The 19,435-nt window shown below is 60.7% G+C and overlaps 2 protein-coding genes across 4 annotated transcripts in view; one reads left to right on the top strand and one right to left on the bottom strand.

Moving 5' to 3' along the window:
- BCAP31 (B cell receptor associated protein 31) overlaps positions 1–898 on the bottom strand; it is a 28,901-nt gene extending 28,003 nt beyond the window's left edge. The window contains exon 1 of one of the 2 annotated variants that reach the window (XM_004780666.3): positions 792–898. The gene's annotated coding sequence lies outside the window, so the exon portion shown is untranslated. Of the gene's footprint in view, positions 1–668; positions 750–791 lie in introns of those variants that run through there. The other variant, XM_013050109.2, reaches the window with a different exon arrangement.
- Positions 899–1,220: 322 nt separating this feature from the next.
- On the top strand, positions 1,221–18,920 carry ABCD1 (ATP binding cassette subfamily D member 1). Of its 2 annotated transcripts, XM_004780661.3 has the most exons (11): positions 1,221–2,564; positions 5,274–5,454; positions 10,781–10,923; positions 11,019–11,187; positions 11,557–11,651; positions 14,430–14,575; positions 15,007–15,152; positions 16,305–16,451; positions 17,150–17,234; positions 17,448–17,573; positions 17,721–18,920. In XM_004780661.3, the coding sequence occupies exons 1-11, from the start codon at positions 1,665–1,667 to the stop codon at positions 17,929–17,931; spliced, it is 2,349 nt and encodes a 782-aa protein (XP_004780718.1). In that variant the 5' UTR covers positions 1,221–1,664; the 3' UTR covers positions 17,932–18,920. The 2 variants fall into 2 exon arrangements, with proteins under 2 accessions (XP_004780718.1, XP_004780719.1); XM_004780662.3 differs by lacking the exon at positions 16,305–16,451 and having other exon boundaries at positions 1,223–2,564.
- The last annotated feature ends 515 nt before the right edge of the window (positions 18,921–19,435 follow it).

Genomic DNA, 19,435 nt, shown 5'->3' with positions numbered 1-19,435 from the left:
TAAGAGCCACCTTCCCGGCGAATTCCTTTCCGGATGGAGTTCAGCAAACTCCTTATGCTCAACTGGGAAAGCGTTAGGCGAGATTATAAAGACGGGAGAAAATTCTCAACATCCTTTGGGCCCAGTCAGCCCCAGGGCGGCAGTGTTTCGGTAACGCACTTTCTCCGAGAGCCGCAGCGCCCCCACACCCCCCTCCTGGGGAAACCAGGAGGCCCTTCCCGAGCCTTTCCCAAGGAGCCGAGAGAAAACCTACAGCCTAAAAAAAAAGCCTTCCGACGCCGCCGCATCGGCCTCCGACGCGGTGGAAGAACTCGGGGTACCTCAGAAAGCCCACGAGAGCGACTCCTACCGGGAGGGAGTCAGGGCCAAATGCGGGTCTCGAGTAAGCACCTCATGACCCCATCCAGGGAAAGTTCTAGAAAAAGCGGTCTTTCCGGAAGCCAGAGGAGCCCCTCCCGACTGCGCGGGTCTGCCACAGCTGCCCACCCGGCTCGAGTCCCCCCCAGCGCTCCACCCGCGCGGCCCTTCGACGCGGCCCCAGGCCGCCAAGCCCTCCCCGGCAGCCCCGCCCGAGGGGCTTCGCCACCGCCGGTCGCCGGCCCTCACGCCCCCGGGGCCCAACTCCAGCCACCGCCCCGACTCCCCTCAGCCTAGCCGTGCCCCCGTACTCCCGGCTCGGTCCTCGGCCCCGCGCCCCGGGTCCTCTCCGCACTACCCGCCGCTGCCCCCCGTCAAAGGCCCGGACGACCTGGGTGACGGCAGAGCCCAGCCCGACGCGCGAGCACGCTCACCGAGCTTCCCACAGCCAACGCACACGCCCCGCGGCCGCCGCCACCAAACGCTCCCACCGCAGCCCTGGCCCCGCCCCTTCCCCCCACGGCCGGAAACCGGAAGCACCTGCCGCGCCCCGACCCCGCTCCCAGCTCCCAACCGCACCCAGGCCCCGGCGACTCCGCCCACGGCCGTTTTCGCCCCGCCCCCCAGCCGAGGCTCCGAAGCCCAGGACTGGAGAAGAGGCTCCTGGAGGCTGGGCGGTGACGCCTCGGGCGCGCGGACAGGACGGGCGGGGCCTTGGCGGGAAAGCCCGGGCCCGCTTCTCTGGCCCGCGGGGTCCTCCCACGTCTCAGTGGTCTGGGGAAGGGGTGGGGCCCAGCCGTGGGGCGAGAACGGGGTGGGGCTCGCCGCTCCTAGGCTCCGCCTCCCGCCCCTCCTCCGCCTCCTCCCCTTCCCCTCGACTCGCCCCTGGGAAGGGGTGGGTGGTGGAGTGACTGTCGGCTTCAGCCAGACTGCGGAGCGGACGGACGCGCCCGGTTCCCCGGGGAGGGGCGCCACCCGGAGAGGACGAGGAGGCGGTGGAGAGGAAGAGACTCCCTCTTTGCCGACACCTCCCCCTCCCCCCGAGGCTCTGACCCCAGGGGCTAGGGACCTGCCAAGTTTCTCCACCTTGGCTGCGTGGAGAGGCCGCTACCCTGGAGGTCCTGAACCCACCGCACTGGGGGCCCCAGAACCGCCCCAGTGGCCTAACGCGACCATCTCAGGGACCACTGCAAGTTTTCCAGTTGCCTAGACCAGGAGCCGGGGGTCAGAGCAACAACCCTTCCAGCCACCTGCCTCGACTTCTGCCCAGGCACCAGCCCCAGCCCTGTGCGTCCATCCCAGGTGACATGCCGGTCCTCTCCACCCCCCGGTCCTCGCGGGTGAGCACGCTGAAGCGCACAGCTCTGGTCCTGGCCCTGACGGCCTATGGAGCCCACAAAGTCTACCCTTTGCTGCGGCAGTACCTGGCAGCCACCAGGGGCCCTCAGGTACCAGCCGGGGAGTCCACTCAGGAGGTGTCCGGGGCCACAGCGGCCAAGGCCAGCGTGAACCGGGTGTTCCTGCAGCGGCTCTTTGGACTCCTGCGGCTGCTCTTTCCCAGGACCCTGTGCCGGGAGACGGGGCTGTTGGCGCTGCACTCGGCCTCCCTGGTGAGCAGGACCTTCCTGTCCGTGTACGTGGCCCGCCTGGACGGCCGGCTGGCACGCGGCATCGTGCGCAAGGACCCCCGGGCCTTCGGCTGGCAGCTCCTGCAGTGGCTCCTCATCGCCCTCCCCGCCACCTTCATCAACAGTGCCATCCGGTTCCTAGAGGGCCAGCTGGCCCTGTCCTTCCGCAGCCGTCTAGTGGCCCATGCCTACAGCCTTTACTTCTCCCAGCAGACCTACTACAGAGTCAGCAACATGGACGGGCGGCTTCGCAACCCTGACCAGTCCCTGACAGAGGACGTGGTGGCCTTTGCCGCCTCCGTGGCCCACCTGTACTCCAACCTCACCAAGCCACTCCTGGACGTTGCCGTGACCGCCTACACCCTGCTTCGCGCGGCCCGTTCCCGTGGGGCTGGCACAGCCTGGCCCTCGGCCATTGCGGGCCTCGTCGTGTTCCTCACAGCCAACGTGCTGCGGGCCTTCTCACCCAAGTTTGGCGAGCTGGTGGCCGAGGAGGCGCGGAGGAAAGGAGAGCTGCGCTACATGCACTCTCGCGTGGTGGCCAACTCCGAGGAGATCGCCTTCTATGGGGGCCATGAGGTGGGGCAGGTCGGGGTACTGGGCCCGGGGGAGGGGGAGGCAAATAGCCGTGCACAGGGGGCAAAGCCCAGGCCTGGCTGGGGCTCCTGCCAGATGTGCACGGAGGTCACAGAAGACGAAGACTGGGGATGGCAGGTCCTGGGGTTGCCCAGATTTGGGCTCAGAAATGGAGAAGTAGGAAGGCTGGGTGGGGACTGCCCTGGGCCGGCTGCCGGCTTGCACCAGGCCACTTCTGCTTCCTCTCCGTCTCGGGGTGGTTGTCTGGGCCTCGGAGCCGCAGATCCTAGCGGTATCCCATGCCGGAGCTCCCTGCCTGCTCCACTCCTGCCGCCAGCCGGGAGGAGGCTGCTGCCACCTGGGAGCAGGGACAGTGGGACCCAGCCTGCTGCCTGGCCCCGCGTGGGCCCCCCAGGGCTTTTGAAGGCCGGTATCTGGCCAAGCTGGTGGGCCAGGCAGGCTGGCATTATGGGCGTGACTCAGCCCAAGCGGGGCTTAACGAGCAGCACCCAGCGCGGCGGCCACAACAGTGGCGGCCCAAAGCCTCCCCTGCCTGAGCCCGCAGGCCAACCCAGCTACCTGCTCAGCCTCCTCCACAGGCCCCCGGCCAGGGATGCCTGGCCCCGGCCGCCACCGCGGAAGGACCAGGACGCACTTCCTGCCAGCCCAGCAGCCACCCTGCCCCCCCCACCAGCCCCACCCCCACCCCCCCCCCCCCCCCGCCCCTTGGCCGCCCTTCCGCCTGGGTTCCAGGCGCGCAGCTCCCCAGCAGGCCAAGCCTGCTGGGAGCCTGGCGCTGGAAAGGTTACTGCGGGCCACTGCTCCCTTTATCATGCCTCAGCCCCTCCCCTTCCTCGTGCCTGGGGTTGCAGCTGCCTCCGGCCCTGCTCTCTGCGACTCCAGTTTCGGTTCCCGAGGGCTTCCCAAGGGAGGGGCATAATGGTATCCACCTCCTGAAGGCCTGTCTGTCCTGTCTGTGTCAAGTGGCCTTTGTGCCCGGACCTGGTCTCACTGGCTGCTCACTGGGCAGAGGCCATGATCTTTTTTTTTTTTTTTTTAAAAAAAGGCTTGTCCCTAAACTCTGCAGAGGGGACATCCCGCGTGTAGGCCAGGCTCCAGATTAGGAGAAAATGCCTGGTGTGTAGCTACAGCCCATCTCCTCTCCCACACGTCGGACTGCAGGGCTTTGGCGGACTGCCACGGCCTTGGGTGAGGCGCCCGCAGCTACATCATCGGCCCCGGCTGGCACCCCTGCCAGCTCCCAGCACGAGCCGGGATTGCCAGGGTGCTCAGAGGAGGTGTGCTCGATTCAGGAACCAGGATTGGCTTCAGTGCAAAGCCAATCAATGGGCCAGACCTGGACAGTGGGGGCAGGACGGCCCCGGTGTATGTCCACAGCCTGTCTCTTTTGACCTCAGCTTAAGGGCTAGAAAGTGGTGTGGGGTGACGGGCCCTCGTGATTGCCTTTACTGTGCAGGCATGTGGCTCCCCCCACTTCCACCAGCTGATGTCTCTAGGGACACTAGCCCAGGCTCCATTCGACCGGTTAGGGCGGAGGTGACTGGCTAGAGGGCAGACATCAGTGCTCTGTTCTCATTGAGATCTCGTGGAGGAGGCTCGTTCAGATTTTACTCGCATGCGCACGCGCGCGCACACATGGGTACAAACTCTTGCTGGTTCGAGAACAAGTAGGTCAAAGCATCATTTATGAGAATCTGGTTCTCTCCTAATGACTCTGCCAGCATGTGGTCCAAATTGCACACGTCTGGCTACCCCCAAGCTATCTGAGCTTGGGCAGGTCCCTTTGCCTCTTGGGCTTTGGTGTCCCCAGTACAGTGGGCTTGAGAGTACACATAACTGTTGTAGGTGATGAAAGTCAAGTGGAAAGTCAGGTGTGAAAGTACTTGGCAGAGGAGATGGTGCCATGCTGGGCAGCTGTGGTCAGCTGGGGATTGGAGGCAGGGCTGGGGCATGCCCCCCCCTGCCGCAAGTAACGAGCCAAGAAACCCCCAACCTAATGGCCGCCTTGCCATGACCCAGTTCCTGGCGCTTCCGGTGTGCCTTCCATTTCCTCTGGCGCCCCCTCATCCAGACCCCATGGGCGCCCCTTTGCCCAGCCGTGGGCAGCCTGAGGTCACGGGTGGTGTGGCCAGTGCAGGAATGGGGAGGCAAGGGCAGGGCTGGCTTGGGAGCCTGCCCGCCAGGTTTCTGTGGGAGATCGCGGCATATGGTCCTCATCCAGGGGAACCTTGAGCAGGTTGGGGAGGCGAGGTCAAAGTAGACACTCTGGACCCGACTTCCTCAAAACCAAGTACTGCCTTTTGCTTTCCTGTGCTGCCCTTTGCTTAGCTCAAGCTAGTACCCGCCCCCCCCCCCCAGCATTTGCCCAAGGATGTCCCGGAGCTCCACAGGGCAAAGAGAGGGGCACGGTAAGTGTCCCGACTAGAGAGGTGCGGTGGAAGGAAGGGATGGTGGGGGTGGGGAGTCCCTTCTGCATTGCGACGGTCCCCTGGGACTATGATGTCAGGCAGTCCCGAATTTTGACAGCCGGCCTCCGTGTAATATGGCCCCGTCGTTACCCTCAGCCCTTGACCTTGTCCTGGCCGTCCAATAGCATGGCATGTATGAGTGGTGCTTCGAGCTTCTCATGGCCTCCATGGGAGCTACCACGAAGCCCCATGGTCTTTCACTGTCCCCCCCGGGCCCCCACAGGTGGAGCTAGCCCTCCTTCAGCAGTCCTACCAGGGCCTGGCTTCGCAGATTCACCTCATCCTGCTGGAGCGCCTGTGGTACATCACGCTGGAGCAGTTCCTCATGAAGTACGTGTGGAGCGCCTCGGGCCTGCTCATGGTGGCCGTGCCTATCATCACGGCCACCGGCTATGCAGAGTCAGGTGAGAGCCCGACTGCCATGGGGGCGAAGCCCTCTCCTGTCCCCTCCCCCCGCCCCCCCCCCCGGCCCGGGTCACTAACTGCTGGGCTTGGGGAGCCCCAGAGCCCGGCCGACCCACCTCCCCCTTCTGCTGGGGCCCTGAGGCCCAGCCAGTATCCCGAGCTCAGCAAGGGTCACGCTCCCTTGCTTGTCACTTTGGCTGGTGGGTCATGGGGCTTCCCGTCTCGTCCTCCTGCAGTCTTCCCGTGGCTGCCCTCTGAAAGGTTAACACACGTCCTCGGGCAGAGTCGCTGTTAATATGGAGCTCCTCCCCCACCTAGCCCTGAGAACATTCTAGGGACCAGCCCTGCTGGTGTCTGGTGGAGCTCAGCGTCAAATTTGCTTTCCTGTTGTTTATGTTGCCTGGCTGTTGCTTTATCGGGTCCATGTGTGTCTAAATTCACCCCTCTGGTTACCGATTTCTTGGCTCACCAGTCCTTTTCCACAGCCCAGTTAGTTACCTTCTTACAGATAGAGATCTTCTGGAAGTTCTTTCTGCAAGACTTTTCGTCATGGGAACACGGAGACTATTTTGTTGTCTGAACCATCTTTATTTTACTCTTTTCTCAGACTAAAGTGTAGTTGGGTGTGGAAGCCGAGGCAGGCAGTTACCTTCTCTCAGCCCCTCGACAATAATTGTCTCTGTTGGACAATCTGTCTTTAGCATCTGTGTCCCTCTGGTCACTTTTCGACTTTTCTTCTCTGGCATCCTGCGGTTAACCTACGAAGTGTTTGCCAGTCAGTTTCTGTTTGTCCTGCTTGAGATTTGTTGTATGGCCTTCATATGTTCAGATTTTCCAACATTCTGGAAAATTCTCCACTGATCTTTTATGCTCGCTCATCCATGAGTTTTCTTTTCAGCTGCATCTGATTTGTTGTTTTTATTTTAATTTTTAAATCTCAGTGACTATTTCTATAACTTCCGTTTGCTTCCCTTTCACACAGAAATGTGAAGACAGACATTTTTCTTTTCAGATAGAAACTTTAAACTGTTTTCGTGTCTGATTTTCTCATCATTTGGACTGCTCCTTTGTACACTCCGTGGTCTCTGTCTCTCTCCAACTATTTGATTATCAGAATTCTCGGGAATCTAGGCTTTATTCTCTGTCCGCTGCTCTTCGCTCACAGTGAACTGGTTCCCTGTGGGTTTTGCAACCAGACTCCCATGGGAACCCTGAGTGGCTTAACCCGAGGGGTTATTCCCCAGCGCGGTCTGTATTTGCTTTTGTTGGGGGTGCCACACATGCCCGCGCAGGTAATTAACCACTTGAAGGCCATTTTACCTTAGCTTCTCAGCTTGGGGAAAAGGGGTTCCTGAACTTGGAGGCGGTATTAATTTGAACTCCAGACACATAATTATAGATTCTTAGAGAAGACCTTTTGTTTTGAGCACCTAGAGGGCCGGCAGCATAAGAGAAACTTCCGTCTTCTCCCATCTCTGGAGACTTCACGGGAGTACCTAATGGCTGCCTTCTCTCTGTGTTCCTGAAATTTCCCTTCCTTTCCTTGGAGCACAGCTCTGCTTGAAAAGGTGTTACACTTCAAGGTACCTGGTTAGCTCAGTTCGTGGAGCGTGCAACTCTTGATCTCCAGGTTGTGAGTTAGGAGCCCCATGTTGGGTATAAAGGTTACTTTATTTTTTTTTTTAAGATTTTATTTATTTATCAGGGCGGGGGGGAGAGAGCGAGCACAGGCAGACAGAGAGGCAGGCAGAGGCAGAGGGAGAAGCAGGCTCCCTGCTGAGCAAGGAGCCCGATGTGGGACTCGATCCCAGGACGCTGGGATCATGACCTGAGCCAAAGGCAGCTGCTTAACCAACTGAGCCACCCAGGCGTCCCTAAAGGTTACTTTAAAAAAAAAATGTTTTTAATAAAAAAACTAAAGGTGTTATATTCTATGCAATTTGGTAGTAAGAGGGTTTTCTATTTTTTAAGACTTATTAGAGAGAGAGAGTGCACACACACGCGCACACAAGTGGGGAGCAGCAGAGACAGAGGGGGAAGCAGGCTCCCCGCTGAGCAAGGAGCCCAGTGTGGGACTCCATCCCAGGCCCCCAGGATCATGACCGGAGCCAAAGGCAGACGCTTAACTGACTGAGCCACCCAGGTGCTCAGCAAGAGGGTTTTCGACTGCATATGAGAGAGAGCCTGACTTGTTTCAGAGCTGAAGTCTTGGACTCTCTCCCTATTTGTGTCTCTACCTTGGGGCTTCTGTACCGTCGCTGTCCTTCTCTGGGGAAGGATCTCATTGGAGGGGGCTTATTACTTTCCACCACAAAAGCCTTTCAGAAAGTGTGGCCTGGACTTAGATCCAGGTACCAGACCCAGTCGGCACCCCGGCCTGGAGCATGTGCAAATCCACCCACGACAAAACTGACCTGCCACTACTCTCCTCCATCGCTGGCGTTGGAGCCCGTCTCATACCCAAGGCCCCTCCTTCCTGTGAAAGCCTAGGACTTTCTGGACCCTCTGCTCCACCAGACTTTGTGGGCAATTCAAAGAAGCATGAGTTCTTGTCCCTGGCCTTGTGGCCCTTTATAGTTAGTTACTGTGAAAATGTGAAACACTCCAGCCTGCCTTGCTCACTCCACTATCTTACTGGCCTCCCTGCTCTTCCCCTGAAGCAAGGCTTCTGCCCCCAGGCCTTAGCAAGTGCTGCTCGCTTTGCCGGGAATGCTCTTTCCTCTGATGCGACCACCGCCCCCGCCATCCTCTTCCCCGCCCCCGCCTCGCTGCTCTCCCAACGCCCAACGCCCAACGCCCCATCTGGTCCACTTCCCCATTTCGTCTCTTGTCGCTCTGCCACTTTAGGCTGCTGTGCTCAGTGGAGGCAGGGATTTTTGTTTGTTTTGTCCTTGCTATATCCCCGGTACCTGGAGGCTCGTGAGGGCTCTGGGTGCTTCGAGGAAGCTGAGAGCCCTGGGGACCTATGGGAGCAGGCAGACATTGACCAACTGGGGAAAATTTAGGTCCCTGTGCCCTTCTGGCCTGCTAGAGCTGCAAGGCTGGAAGGCCCAGAGGAAGGACAGCCTTGCTGCCTGGTGTCCTGCCTCCAGGCGCTGGTCTTGGCTGCCCGAGCCTCCGAGGGAACCTGCAGAGGGTGATCAGTTCTGTCTCCAGGGGGTGCCAGCTGGTGCCAGCATGCCCCCCAGCAACTGCAAACCCTTTCCCTTTGTGCGTATCCGCTGTCAGGCTTTTAGGACGTTCAGGGAGGATAGCTTATGCCTCCCCTGCCTGTTGGGGGCTCTGTCCCTGGGGGCATGGTGGAAGGGCAGGCCCAAGACCATAGACTGCCAGGATTAGTCACCACCCCCCGCCCCCGCTACCCTGTCCTCTTCCGGAGATTCCTGGGCCAGGCCCAAGAAAAGGCAGTGCGGGGCAGTCAGGCCATCCATCCCATGCCTTTTCCACCGGCTACTGCCCTGGAAGCCATATGCCCCGAGCTGGCTCCCTGCTCCTTCCCACCCCACCCCTGCCGTCATATCCCTAAGGCTTCCACCTCGAAGTGACATAGGCCCCTGGAGAGAGTCCTTGGGCCTTTCACGGGACCTTCCTTCCTACCGCTTTGGCCCCAGGAGGCTCAGCTTACCCCGAGTACCCCAGTGGGCACTGCTCACTCTCCCACACTTCAGGACCCTCAGAGTCCGCCGCCCCCTTGCTCCCCATCACCTTTTCCAGAACATTCCTTGTGTAAAAGCCCTGCCTTCCTGGGAACTCTAAGGGTCATGGGAGTTAAAACCACTGACAGAAGATGACTGAAGTGAGCAGCCACAGGGTCTAGACTGAAACAGAAAAGGAGGTCGGGAGAGAGAAAAAGGCTCCCAAAGAGAAACAGGGCCATCAGGGACCACAGAATACAGTGTCGAGGGATGAGATGAGGGAGAAATGGGGGTAGCACTGGAGGTCCAAAAGGGACATTCATGTTGGAAAGCGTTAGGGGTCCAACAGCTCTAGGCGTTGCACGGTGAGGTGCAGGTGTGGCCCGAGAGGTGCTGCCGTCGTTAGTAGAGGGCACCAAGCGAGGGCAGTTCAGGGGAAAGGAGCTGGTCCCGCCGACAAAGAAAGCCCGCTGCCTCATGGGTCATTTTCTCATCCAGATCATTGAGATGTAATTAACATCCCATACAATTGAGACTTTTAAAGTGTATGATTAAGTGGTTTTTAACATATCAGTGAAATTGTACGACCATCACCACTAAGTCCAAAACATCGTCATCACCCCAAAAAGAAACCCTGGACTCATTAGCGATCACGCTCTCCGCAGCACTCCCCGCCCCCAGCTCCCACTCTTCTTTCTATTGCTTCGGATCAGCCCCTTGTGGGCCCTTCCCGTGAAGGGAATCACCCAATCTACAGCCTTCGGTGCTGGCCTTCTCTTACTTAGCATCACGTTTTCAAGGGTCATTCACGTTGTAGGTTGAATCGGCCCTTCACTGCCTTTCACAGCCAAATTATCCACACGTGCCAGTTTCCTGAGCTGTCCATCCACTGATGGACACTTGGGCCGTTTATGTGTTTGGTTGGTGACGAATCGTGCTGCCATGATCATTTGTGTACGGGTTTTCGTGTGAACGTGCATTTTTTGTTTCTCGCGGATGCATACCCAGGAACAGCATGGCTGGGGCCCATGGTAACTCTTTGTGGAACTTTTTGAGGAACCAGCAGACTGGTGTCCACATGGGCTGCGCCATTCTGCAACACCAGCCATCCTCGTGGGCGGGAAGAAGTAGTAGCTCATTGTGGTTTTGATTTATGTTTCCCTGATGACCAAAAATGTTGAGCGCCTTTTCATGTGCTTGCTGGCCACTTGGTGATCTAGGAAATACCATAGAATTTTCTCTTCACATCCTTTGCCCATGGTTTCCTTGGGTTTTCTTTGTTGTTAAATGGGAAAAGTGATTTTTTTTTTCATATTCTGGATATGAGACCCTTATTGGACACATGATTTGCAGGTGTTTTTTCCCAACCTGTAGGTTGTCTTTTTGCTTTTTGCATGGTTCCCTTGGGTGAAGCTCATTTACTGTTTTTCTTTTGTTGCCTGTGCCTTCGGTGTCGTATCTAAGGAGCCATACATAATCCCAGCTCAGAAAGACTTATGGCTGCTCTTTTCCCAGAGTTTTCTAGTCTAAGCTCTCACGAGAGTTAGTTTTTGTAGGTGGTGTGAGGTAGGGTGTCTTCTGCAAGCGGATGCCCAGCTGTCCCAGCACTGTCTGCCGAAGAGACTCTCCCTTCCCCTCGTGAGTCTGTTTTGATCTTCCACGGCTCCCTCCTTCCCACTGTGCTCCGCAGACCCCGAGGCAGTGAAGAAGGCGGCCTTGCAGATGAAGGAGGAGGAGCTCGTGAGCGAGCGCACAGAAGCCTTTACCATCGCCCGCAACCTCCTCACAGCCGCCGCAGATGCCATCGAGCGGATCATGTCATCCTACAAGGAGGCAAGCCCCCCCCAGCTCAGCGCCGCCCCCTCCCACCGTGCCTGTCCCCTGTCCCCCAGCTGGCGGCATCTGAGCCAGGGTCACCCTGCCCTCAGGTGACGGAGCTGGCCGGCTACACAGCCCGAGTACACGAGATGTTCCAGGTGTTTGAAGATGTCCAGCACTGCCGTTTCAAGAGGCCTGGGGAGCTGGAGGACACTCAGGCGGGGCCTGGGGCTGTGGCGAAGCCTGGAGTCCGTATAGAGGGGCCCCTGCAAATCCGAGGTAAGGGCACAAAAGAAAGAGATGCAGTCCCTGAGTAGAGGGGCTCACTGTCCGATGTGGGCAGCAACGGAAACTTCCAGACCACAGCAGGGGCCAGGGTGCTGTGGAAGAGGGGCCCAGGCATCCAAGCCTCCATTACAGGAGTGCCAGGAAGAGTGGGTTTTACAGAGTAAGGGCGGACATTGACATTGCCCCCCCCAACCCGAGCGCGGCACCAGACACTGTTCAGGGATAGTCTCGTGGAAGCCCCACCATATTCCCCCGGGAGCCCCCGGACCTGCGCGCAGGCGGGGTGGGGGCGCGTGGAACCCACAAGAAGGCAGGGGGTGCTGCTGCTCCCTCCATTCGTCCATTGCATTCTCCCTCCAGGCCAAGTGGTAGACGTGGAACAAGGAATTATTTGTGAGAACATCCCCATCATCACGCCCACGGGAGAGGTGGTGGTGGCCAGCCTCAACATCAGGGTAGGTCAAGGGGGCGGGGTGAGGCGTGGTTTGCCTGACCCAGGAGTGCTGGCAGCCCCGGGCTGAACTCCAGGGCCTGGGGCTTGGCCTTCTGCATCTGTGAGCCCCCCCGCCTTTGGTATCCAGCCTACTGGGCCTGCGTATGTTGTCATTCCCAAGATCCCCTTGGCAGGTAAGCTAAGGTCCAGGCGAAACACCTAGAAGGCTCTGACTGTGGGTTCTGTCGCCATGCAGTCATGAAAGTGGCAATTACCAGGAGTGGCCAAAGGTCGCCCAAGGGCTCCTGGCCCTGGCCCCATCATTGCCACCTCCCACCCCAATCCCTGAGAAGCCCAGGACCTGGGGACTCGGTTTCAATTCCAGTGACCTGAGCTTAAGGCCCCACCCATCTGCTTCAAGAAGCCCCCAGTGTAGGTGTGCGCTGGGTACCCCTGGCCCCTGGGAGGGCCCTCAGCCTCTACAGAGGCCGTCTGTGAAAAGCAAGTCCAAGTAGCCAACCCCACCAGTCACCTGGATCCCTAGCCAGAGCTTCAGACAGGGTCAGGAAGTGGTAGAATGAAGGCGAGAACTGTGGGGGTGGGGTCAGTGCCAGAAACGAGATGGAGTCATTCATTCATCCCCAGGCCGGGCCCTGGAAACCAGGATAAGCTGGAAGGGCACTGCCCTCAGGAAGGCCCCACACTGGGTCGCCTCAAGTATTGCAGATGTCCCCAGTTAGCTGCCCAGGATCCTGTAGGGGCCACAGGAAGGGTGGTCCTGTGTGTGAGGTGAGTAGAGGTCACCTGAAGCTTACCCCAGGAGCCTCAGGGTGGATGGGCCGCAGGAGGAAGAGGGCCTCTCCCAGTGGACAGGCAGATGACAGGCACTGAAGGGGCAGGAGTGCAGAGCTGGGGGACTTTGGGGCATCATGTTCCTGGCTGCAGAGCCCGGTCACTTGGAGTCACAGCTGGGCAGGGAGTTACGGGGAAGAGGCAGGTGGGGGTTCTGGGCCTGGTAGTGCTAGTGGAGGCTCCTTTCCTTGATCTGCTGAGAGGGGCCCTGAGAGCCAGTTGGAGGCCGGGCACATTTCGTTATCCCAAGCAGCACGGGACAGTGGTATCATCCCTGTTGTCCCTGGCCGTGGTCACTCCTGGGGTGTGGCAGGGAGCCACAAATGCCTGGCTTTTCCAAGGCAAACAACTGCCCCTGCAGGCCCAGTGACAGCCAAGTAGGCAAAGGGCAGGGGCCCTGGCTTGGCAGGGCGCAGCTGGCAAGGGAGCAAGACCAGGTGAGGAGGGGTGACTGGGACAAGAGTGGGGATGGAGGCCAGGTGGAAGCCAGGTGGAGGCCAGGTGGAGGCCAGGTGGAGGCCAGGTGGAGGCCAGGTAGAGGCCAGGTGGAAGCCAGGTGGAGGCCAGGTGGAGGCCAGGTGGAAGCCAGGCTCCGGGGCTGGGAGGAGCGGTTCCCAGGCAGCGGGGCAAGAAGGATGGCAGAAGAGGGAGAGGCCCAGGGAGGGGCCCAGGGAGACTCCAGGGTGCTGACTGGGGGAGAGCCAGGCCTGACACACTGGCCCCTGCACATGGATTGTGGAGGAGGGAGGCCCAGCCTCCCCACCCCCGGACCTGTGAGGGCATTTACGGTCTATCAGGACCACAAAGGGAGGGGCTGGGGCAGCAGGAGGGGCTTCTCTCCGGGTTCTGGAGGCCAGAGGCCAGATCGGGGGGCTGTGGAAGGGTCTGCTCTAGGCCTCCCCCAGTTTGGGTGCTTTACTGGCCATCAGTGGGGTTCTGGACTTCCAGAAGCCTCGTGTCGAGCTCTGCCCTCCTCTTCACATGGCCTTCCCCCCATGTGCATGTCTCTGGGTCCAAATGATCCCTTTTACTAAGGATGCCAGTCACACTGGATTACGGGCCCCCCACTCCAGGCTGACCTCATCTAAATTTAACTAATTATATTTGCAAAGTGTCTTTTTCTAAATTAGATCACATTCTCAGGCCTTGGGGGTTAGGACTCCAATGTGTGTCCCAGGGGGCACCGCTCCATCCATAACACGGTCTCACTCAGACCTCTTGGGGACTGCACAGCAGTGTCCCTGCTAGGTCACACTGTGAGAGAGCAGAGCTCAACATGGCGATGGGGGGGCAGGGGTTGCGCCCCAGGGGTCCTGCCATCTCACCCACTCCTTTCTGCACACTCCCTGCCCCCAGCTCAGCTGGCCTCTTTCCCCCAGCAGGCATTTCCTTAAGACCAGCAGGCACCACATAATGGGCTAACTGGGCATCCTGAGCTGCTTGTTGCTGAACCCCGGGGTCCCAGAGGCATCTGCCCAGTGCCCTAGCACCCGCAGAGACAGTGAGGCCTACAGGGGCAGCAGGTTTGGCAGGGCATTAGGGACAGAGTTGGAGGTTTCTTCTGTCCCCCTAGAACTTGAAAGGAAGCACCTTTCCCAGGACAGTTCCTCAAGGGAAAGCAGCTCTGCTGGGGAAGCGAAGACACGGGAACTGTCCTGGTTAGTCCAAGAGAGGCAGGACGGCAGGGAAAGAGGGTGACAGTAGCTCTCTGGGGCCTTCCTCGTGCTGGCCCCACGCTCTGTGGTGCATGTCAGAGGCTGGGGGGCCAGGCCAGGACCCAGAACAGGTGTGTGGTTAGGGCCCTGGCTCCTGGACCTCGCCTTCAGGCCCCACTGCCCCTCACTGAGGGGAGCGGCAGCCCGGGCGTGGACCCCAGCACGGGGCCCAGCGGAGAGGAGGGAGGTGGGCATGGCCCCCCAGGTACCAGCGCGGCTGCCGCTCCCCGCAGGTGGAAGAGGGCATGCACCTGCTCATCACCGGCCCCAACGGCTGCGGCAAGAGCTCTCTCTTCCGGATCCTTGGCGGCCTCTGGCCCACGTACGGCGGCGTGCTCTACAAGCCCCCGCCGCAACGCATGTTCTACATCCCCCAGAGGTGAGGGGAGGTGGGGAGCCCAGCCTCTACCCCTTCCCACCTGGGGCACCTGCCCCCGCCAGAGCCCGAGGGGCCACGCCTCCTCCCCCTGCCGCCCCCCCCCCCAGCCTTGGCCCTACTCGTCCGTGTGGTGCGTGTGCGCGCAGAAAGGCGGTGTGGTGCGCATGCGCCCCCCGGTGGAGCGGTGTGGGTGTGTGTTGGTGCATGTGCGTGAGCGTGTCTGAGGTGCGCACGCACCCGTACGCGCAGGGGGTGGGAGGCACAGCGTGTGTGCAGTGCGTGGTGTGTGTGCAGGGCGGCCGGTGGCGGGGATCCGCGGGCCTTGAGCGCACCCCATGCCCGGCTCCCGGCCCGAAACCGAGCCCGCCCAGGCGCAAGGGGTCCGGAGGCAGGGCCAGGCCTGCCCGTCCTGACAGGCGGCGCACCCGCAGGCCCTACATGCCGGTGGGCTCCTTGAGGGATCAGGTCATCTACCCAGACTCTGTGGAGGACATGCGAAGGAAAGGCTATTCAGAGCGGCACCTGGAAGCCATCCTGGACATCGTGCACCTGAACCACATCCTGCAGCGGGAAGGAGGTAGGGGAGGACGTGACACATGTCACTGGTCAGCGCCAGAGAGGGAGCTGTCCATCGCTTGCCTTCTGTTCCGAGACTCAGCTGGGGAGCTGCTGCCACCCCCACCCCCAACTCCCTCTTGGTCCCTGAGGGATGAAGAGAACTCCGACATCCAGGAGTCCAGAGAGCTAGGCGCCCTGGAAAGCGCCACCCCTTTGGGTGCCCCAGAGCTCACTGGGCAAGGCAGGCCCGGCACAGCAGGAGGCATCCAGCGGGGGATGGGGTAGGCGCTCACTTTCCGCTCTGGACACCCTCTCCAGGCTCTGGGGCTCAGTGGCCGGGAGGGCCCTGTGTGCCAGGTGGGGAGCCCTGGCTTTCCCTGACTGTGAAGGAAGCCTTTGGAAGGCTCTAGGCAGGGAAGTGACGGGTTTGTGTCTCATTTTAACAAGAGGACAGACCCAGGCGTGAGCCAGTCAGCTGCAGAGAAGGTGAGCCCAGGGTGTGTGTGCAGAGGGCCTCTAACACAGGAGGCAGGAGAGAGCCGGAGGGGGCACGTGGGTTTCTGGCTTGAGCCTGGGAGGTGCCATCCCCTGGGAAGGAGACTGCAGGACTGGAGGGACAGGCCGGTAGCAAGAGAAGGCATTGGTCAGGGCTTGTCAGCTGTGTCCACAAATGCTCGCTGTGCCCAGAATGGGGGAGGAGGGGAGGGCAGCCCGGGTGCAGGGGGGATCCAAGGTGGGGCTGCACTCAATTTTTTTAGTGAGATCTGAAAAGCAGGGTCCCGCTTCCTGCCTCCATCACTAGGGGACGCTTGACCAGGCACCCTGTGCCCAGGAGCGCACCCCCCCCCCACGCCTGTCTTCACGGGCACCCTGAGTGCCTATTAGCATTGAGTTCAGCTGGGAGTAACACAGCCCCTTCCCCCCAACACTGGCTCAAATCATTCACGAGTTTATCTTCCTGTGACATCGAAGTTGTGAGGAAAGCAGGCGACGATGGACGGAGGCAGCCTAGCTCTGTGAAGGCCCCTCAGGTTGCTCAGCTCTCTGTGGCCTCCTTTCCCGAAGTCACCTCCTGATCTAAGACAGCTCCTCGGGCTGTCACATCGCACCCCAGGCCATGGGATGGAGAAAGGGGGAAAGACCAAGGGTACCTGCCATCTCTCTTTTGAAGAAAGCTCCAGAAGCTGGCGCATGTGTAACATACTGAAATCGTATTGGCCCGAATTCGGTTCCATGGTGATACTTCACCTCAAGACAAGCTGCAGCACACAGCCTTTTTGGCAGGGAACCTCCAGTCCCGTGGGAAGACAGAGTGGAGGTAGGGTGCAAGGGACCAGGTGTTTGTGTCACTGCGGGCCAGAAGCCTTCTGGGGAGACCCCATCGGCCATCCCTGGGGCTCTGCCACACCCGCCGCTGCCCGTGGATGGACGCGCTGGCTGGCTCTCGGGTCTGGCGAGCATCTTGGGGCTGCCGCAGCTCAGCCATCCCAACTGAGCAGCTCAGCCACCTGAAGTGTGCCGCGTCCCCATGCGAGGAGTCAGCAGGGTCGGTCCCCTCTGAGGGCCGTGGGGCGTGGAGCCACCCCAGGCCTGGCTGTCTTCTCCCTGTGTCTTCCTGTGGCCTTCCCTCTGTGCGTGTCTGTTTCCAGTTTTCCCCTTTACGTGGGGACGTGGTCCTGGGGGACGGGGCCCCCCCTCATGACCTCGTGACAACTGTCCCTTCTGTAAAGCCCGTGTCAGCAAGTAAGGCCATGTTCTGTGGTCCCAGGCCTCAGGATGCCCATGTGTCTTTTGTTGGAGGGGCCACAATTCTGCTTGCAAGTCAAGATCAAGATCACCTCCAGATAGATAAGCGTCCAGGGTGCGTGGACCCAGCCTTCTCCAGGGTCCGATAGGTCCCCGTGTCCCGCTCTCACTGGTCTCTTCAGGCCCTCCTGCTGGGCCTGGGTCTGGGCCCCCTGCAGGTGCAGCCCCAGCCCTTGCTGAAGCACACCGAAGCCCTTTGCCCCTGCCTAGGTTGGGAGGCTGTGTGCGACTGGAAGGATGTGCTGTCAGGGGGGGAGAAGCAGAGAATCGGCATGGCCCGCATGTTCTACCACAGGTGAGCTGGGGGCCCCCAGGAGGCCAAGTGGGACAGCCAAGTACCCTATGGCCCTTAGGGGGCCTCACCCCGGCTTGGGCCCAGCCAGCACTGGGCAGAAAAAGCAGAATCAGTGTGCAGATAGGGGTTCCCACAGTGGGGGCGGGGGCGGGCCAAGGCTTCTGTGAAGGAGAGCACACAACCCTAGCGCCTTTGCACCCCACATGCGCCCAGGCCCAAGTACGCCCTCCTGGACGAGTGCACCAGCGCTGTGAGCATTGACGTAGAAGGCAAGATCTTCCAGGCGGCCAAGGACGCCGGCATTGCCCTGCTCTCCATCACCCACCGGCCCTCCCTATGGTACGTGCCCTCCCTTCCCGCCCAGAGTTGAGAGGAGGGAGCACCCCACCTGCTGGGTGGCTGGGGCGTGGCGGGAGTAGGGGGGAGGCTGGGCTGAGTCTCCAGGTCTCCATCTGAGCAGCCTCTGCTCCTCCACCCCCGGCCCAGGAAGTACCACACGCACTTGCTACAGTTTGACGGGGAGGGGGGCTGGAAGTTCGAGAAGCTGGACTCTGCTGCCCGCCTGAGCCTGACCGAGGAGAAGCAGCGGCTTGAACAGCAGCTGGCGGGCGTTCCCAAGATGCAGCGGCGCCTCCAGGAGCTCTGTCAGATCCTGGGCCAAGGCCCCGGAGTCCTCCAGGGTGCTCCTCTCCCTTGAGCCCTGGGATCACATGAAGGAAACAGCCTCACTCGCCCACCCACCCCTGCGCCTGGCACGGCACTGCCGCAGGCCTACCCTGCATGCCTTTCCCTCACAGGCCTCCTGGCGGTGGGCCTGCCCTGTCCAGAGGACTTCCAGCAAAACCACGTGCCTCTCGGGGGGTGGGGGGGGGGCTTCCCTGGGTGGGGCAGGTGGTCCTTTCTTCTCTTCCAGGAGGGGTGAGGGGTGGAGTGGAGCCCCCCAGCTCGCACCACCAGCCCAGTCTGTGCGGAGCCTTGCATGGGGGGCTCTGCTGTCCTGACGCCCTAGTCCCCCTTATTCCCTTCAGTCCCTGGAGACCCCACGTGGCTACCACCCAAACGGCCCACCAAGGCTCCCACCCCGTGGGACCCCCCTTCCCACTGTAGAAACCACCAGGCAGGACCCGGGGGCAGGCCACTTGCGTGCCCCCCCTCTTCCCGCCAGTTGTCTCCAGGAGCCCGCGGGAGAAAGGGCTGCACAGCATTTCTTAGCGAGCCATGGTAAGAATGTAGCCCCTGCCCGTCTTGGCCCCCAGCCTCCTCTCCTTCCACAAGCTAATTTATTCGGTTCCTGTTTGGAGCCATCTCGATTGCCAATAGGAGCACCCTGCCAGCAAGGGAGAGGCGGCCCAGGGCCCTGGTCCTCCCACGGGCGGCCTTGCCCTTGAGCCAATCCCTGGCAGCCTGTGGCCCCGCCAGCCTACACTGCCAGCCACCTCCGTGGGGTGGGGGGAGGTACAGGTCCACCAAAGGGGGAAGCGGGCGCTAGGGCTGCCGGGCATGAGGGCACCTGTGTGCCCAGCTTAGTGCCAAAGAGGGGTCAGCCAGGGGAGCTGTCTCTGCAAAGCCAGCCCCCACCCACGAGGGAGACCCCACCACAGCCACCGCATGTGCCTTTCCAGGTCCTCAGCCCTCTGGCCGGGGAGCACCCCTCGACCCCTCAGTAAAAGCCTCCTGTGGAAAGTGCGTCCTGCCTCCAGCCTCTCTGTCTGGCAGGGCTGGGGGGCGGGGATGGGGAGGGGCAGCAGGTGGCCTGGGGCGGAAGGAGTAACCTCAGCCCCTGCCCCCACCCAAAGACAAGTCAGCATATTCTCCAGCCCACGGTGGGGAGGCAGATTTAACAACATCTCATGAAAACATTGGCTGAGTGCAGTTAGGACTCGGGACCAATCCTGGGCCCAGTCCCTGCTGCGGAGAGCCACCGTGGGGCGAGCAGCAGAGTGGGCTGGGGGACAGGCCCAGAGAAGCAGGAGTCCGGACCCCATGGGGCAAAGGGAAGCAGGGAAGAAGGAGTTCTAGACCTTCTTGGAAGAGGGACCGCTGGCAGAAAAGCCCAGGAGCCCATCAGGAGCGAGACACAAGTCATCAGTGTGGTGCAGAAGGCAGAGGAAGGGAAGGGCTGGGGCTGTGCCAGGGAGCCGGGACTGACTTCAGAGGCAAGGAGAAGCTGCCAAAGGGTGTTGGGCAGGATGGAAACAGCA

The sequence above is a fragment of the Mustela putorius genome, unplaced genomic scaffold (genome assembly GCF_011764305.1).
Source record: "Mustela putorius furo isolate JIRA1106 unplaced genomic scaffold, ASM1176430v1.1 tig00003899_pilon_pilon_pilon, whole genome shotgun sequence".
In the NCBI taxonomy this organism is placed as follows: Eukaryota; Metazoa; Chordata; class Mammalia; order Carnivora; family Mustelidae; genus Mustela; species Mustela putorius.
This window is presented reverse-complemented; position numbering and strand designations above follow the sequence as displayed.

What these genes read in the sequence shown, in the direction of transcription:
- ABCD1 (XM_004780661.3), top strand. Translation starts at nt 1,665, where the DNA reads ATGCCGGTCCTCTCCACCCCCCGGTCCTCGCGGGTGAGCACGCTGAAG. An exon ending in GGGGCCCCTGCAAATCCGAG is followed by an intron (nt 11,188 to 11,556) that starts GTAAGGGCACAA and finishes TTCTCCCTCCAG; the next exon opens with GCCAAGTGGTAGACGTGGAA. An exon ending in CGTGGGAAGACAGAGTGGAG is followed by an intron (nt 16,452 to 17,149) that starts GTAGGGTGCAAG and finishes GCCCCTGCCTAG; the next exon opens with GTTGGGAGGCTGTGTGCGAC.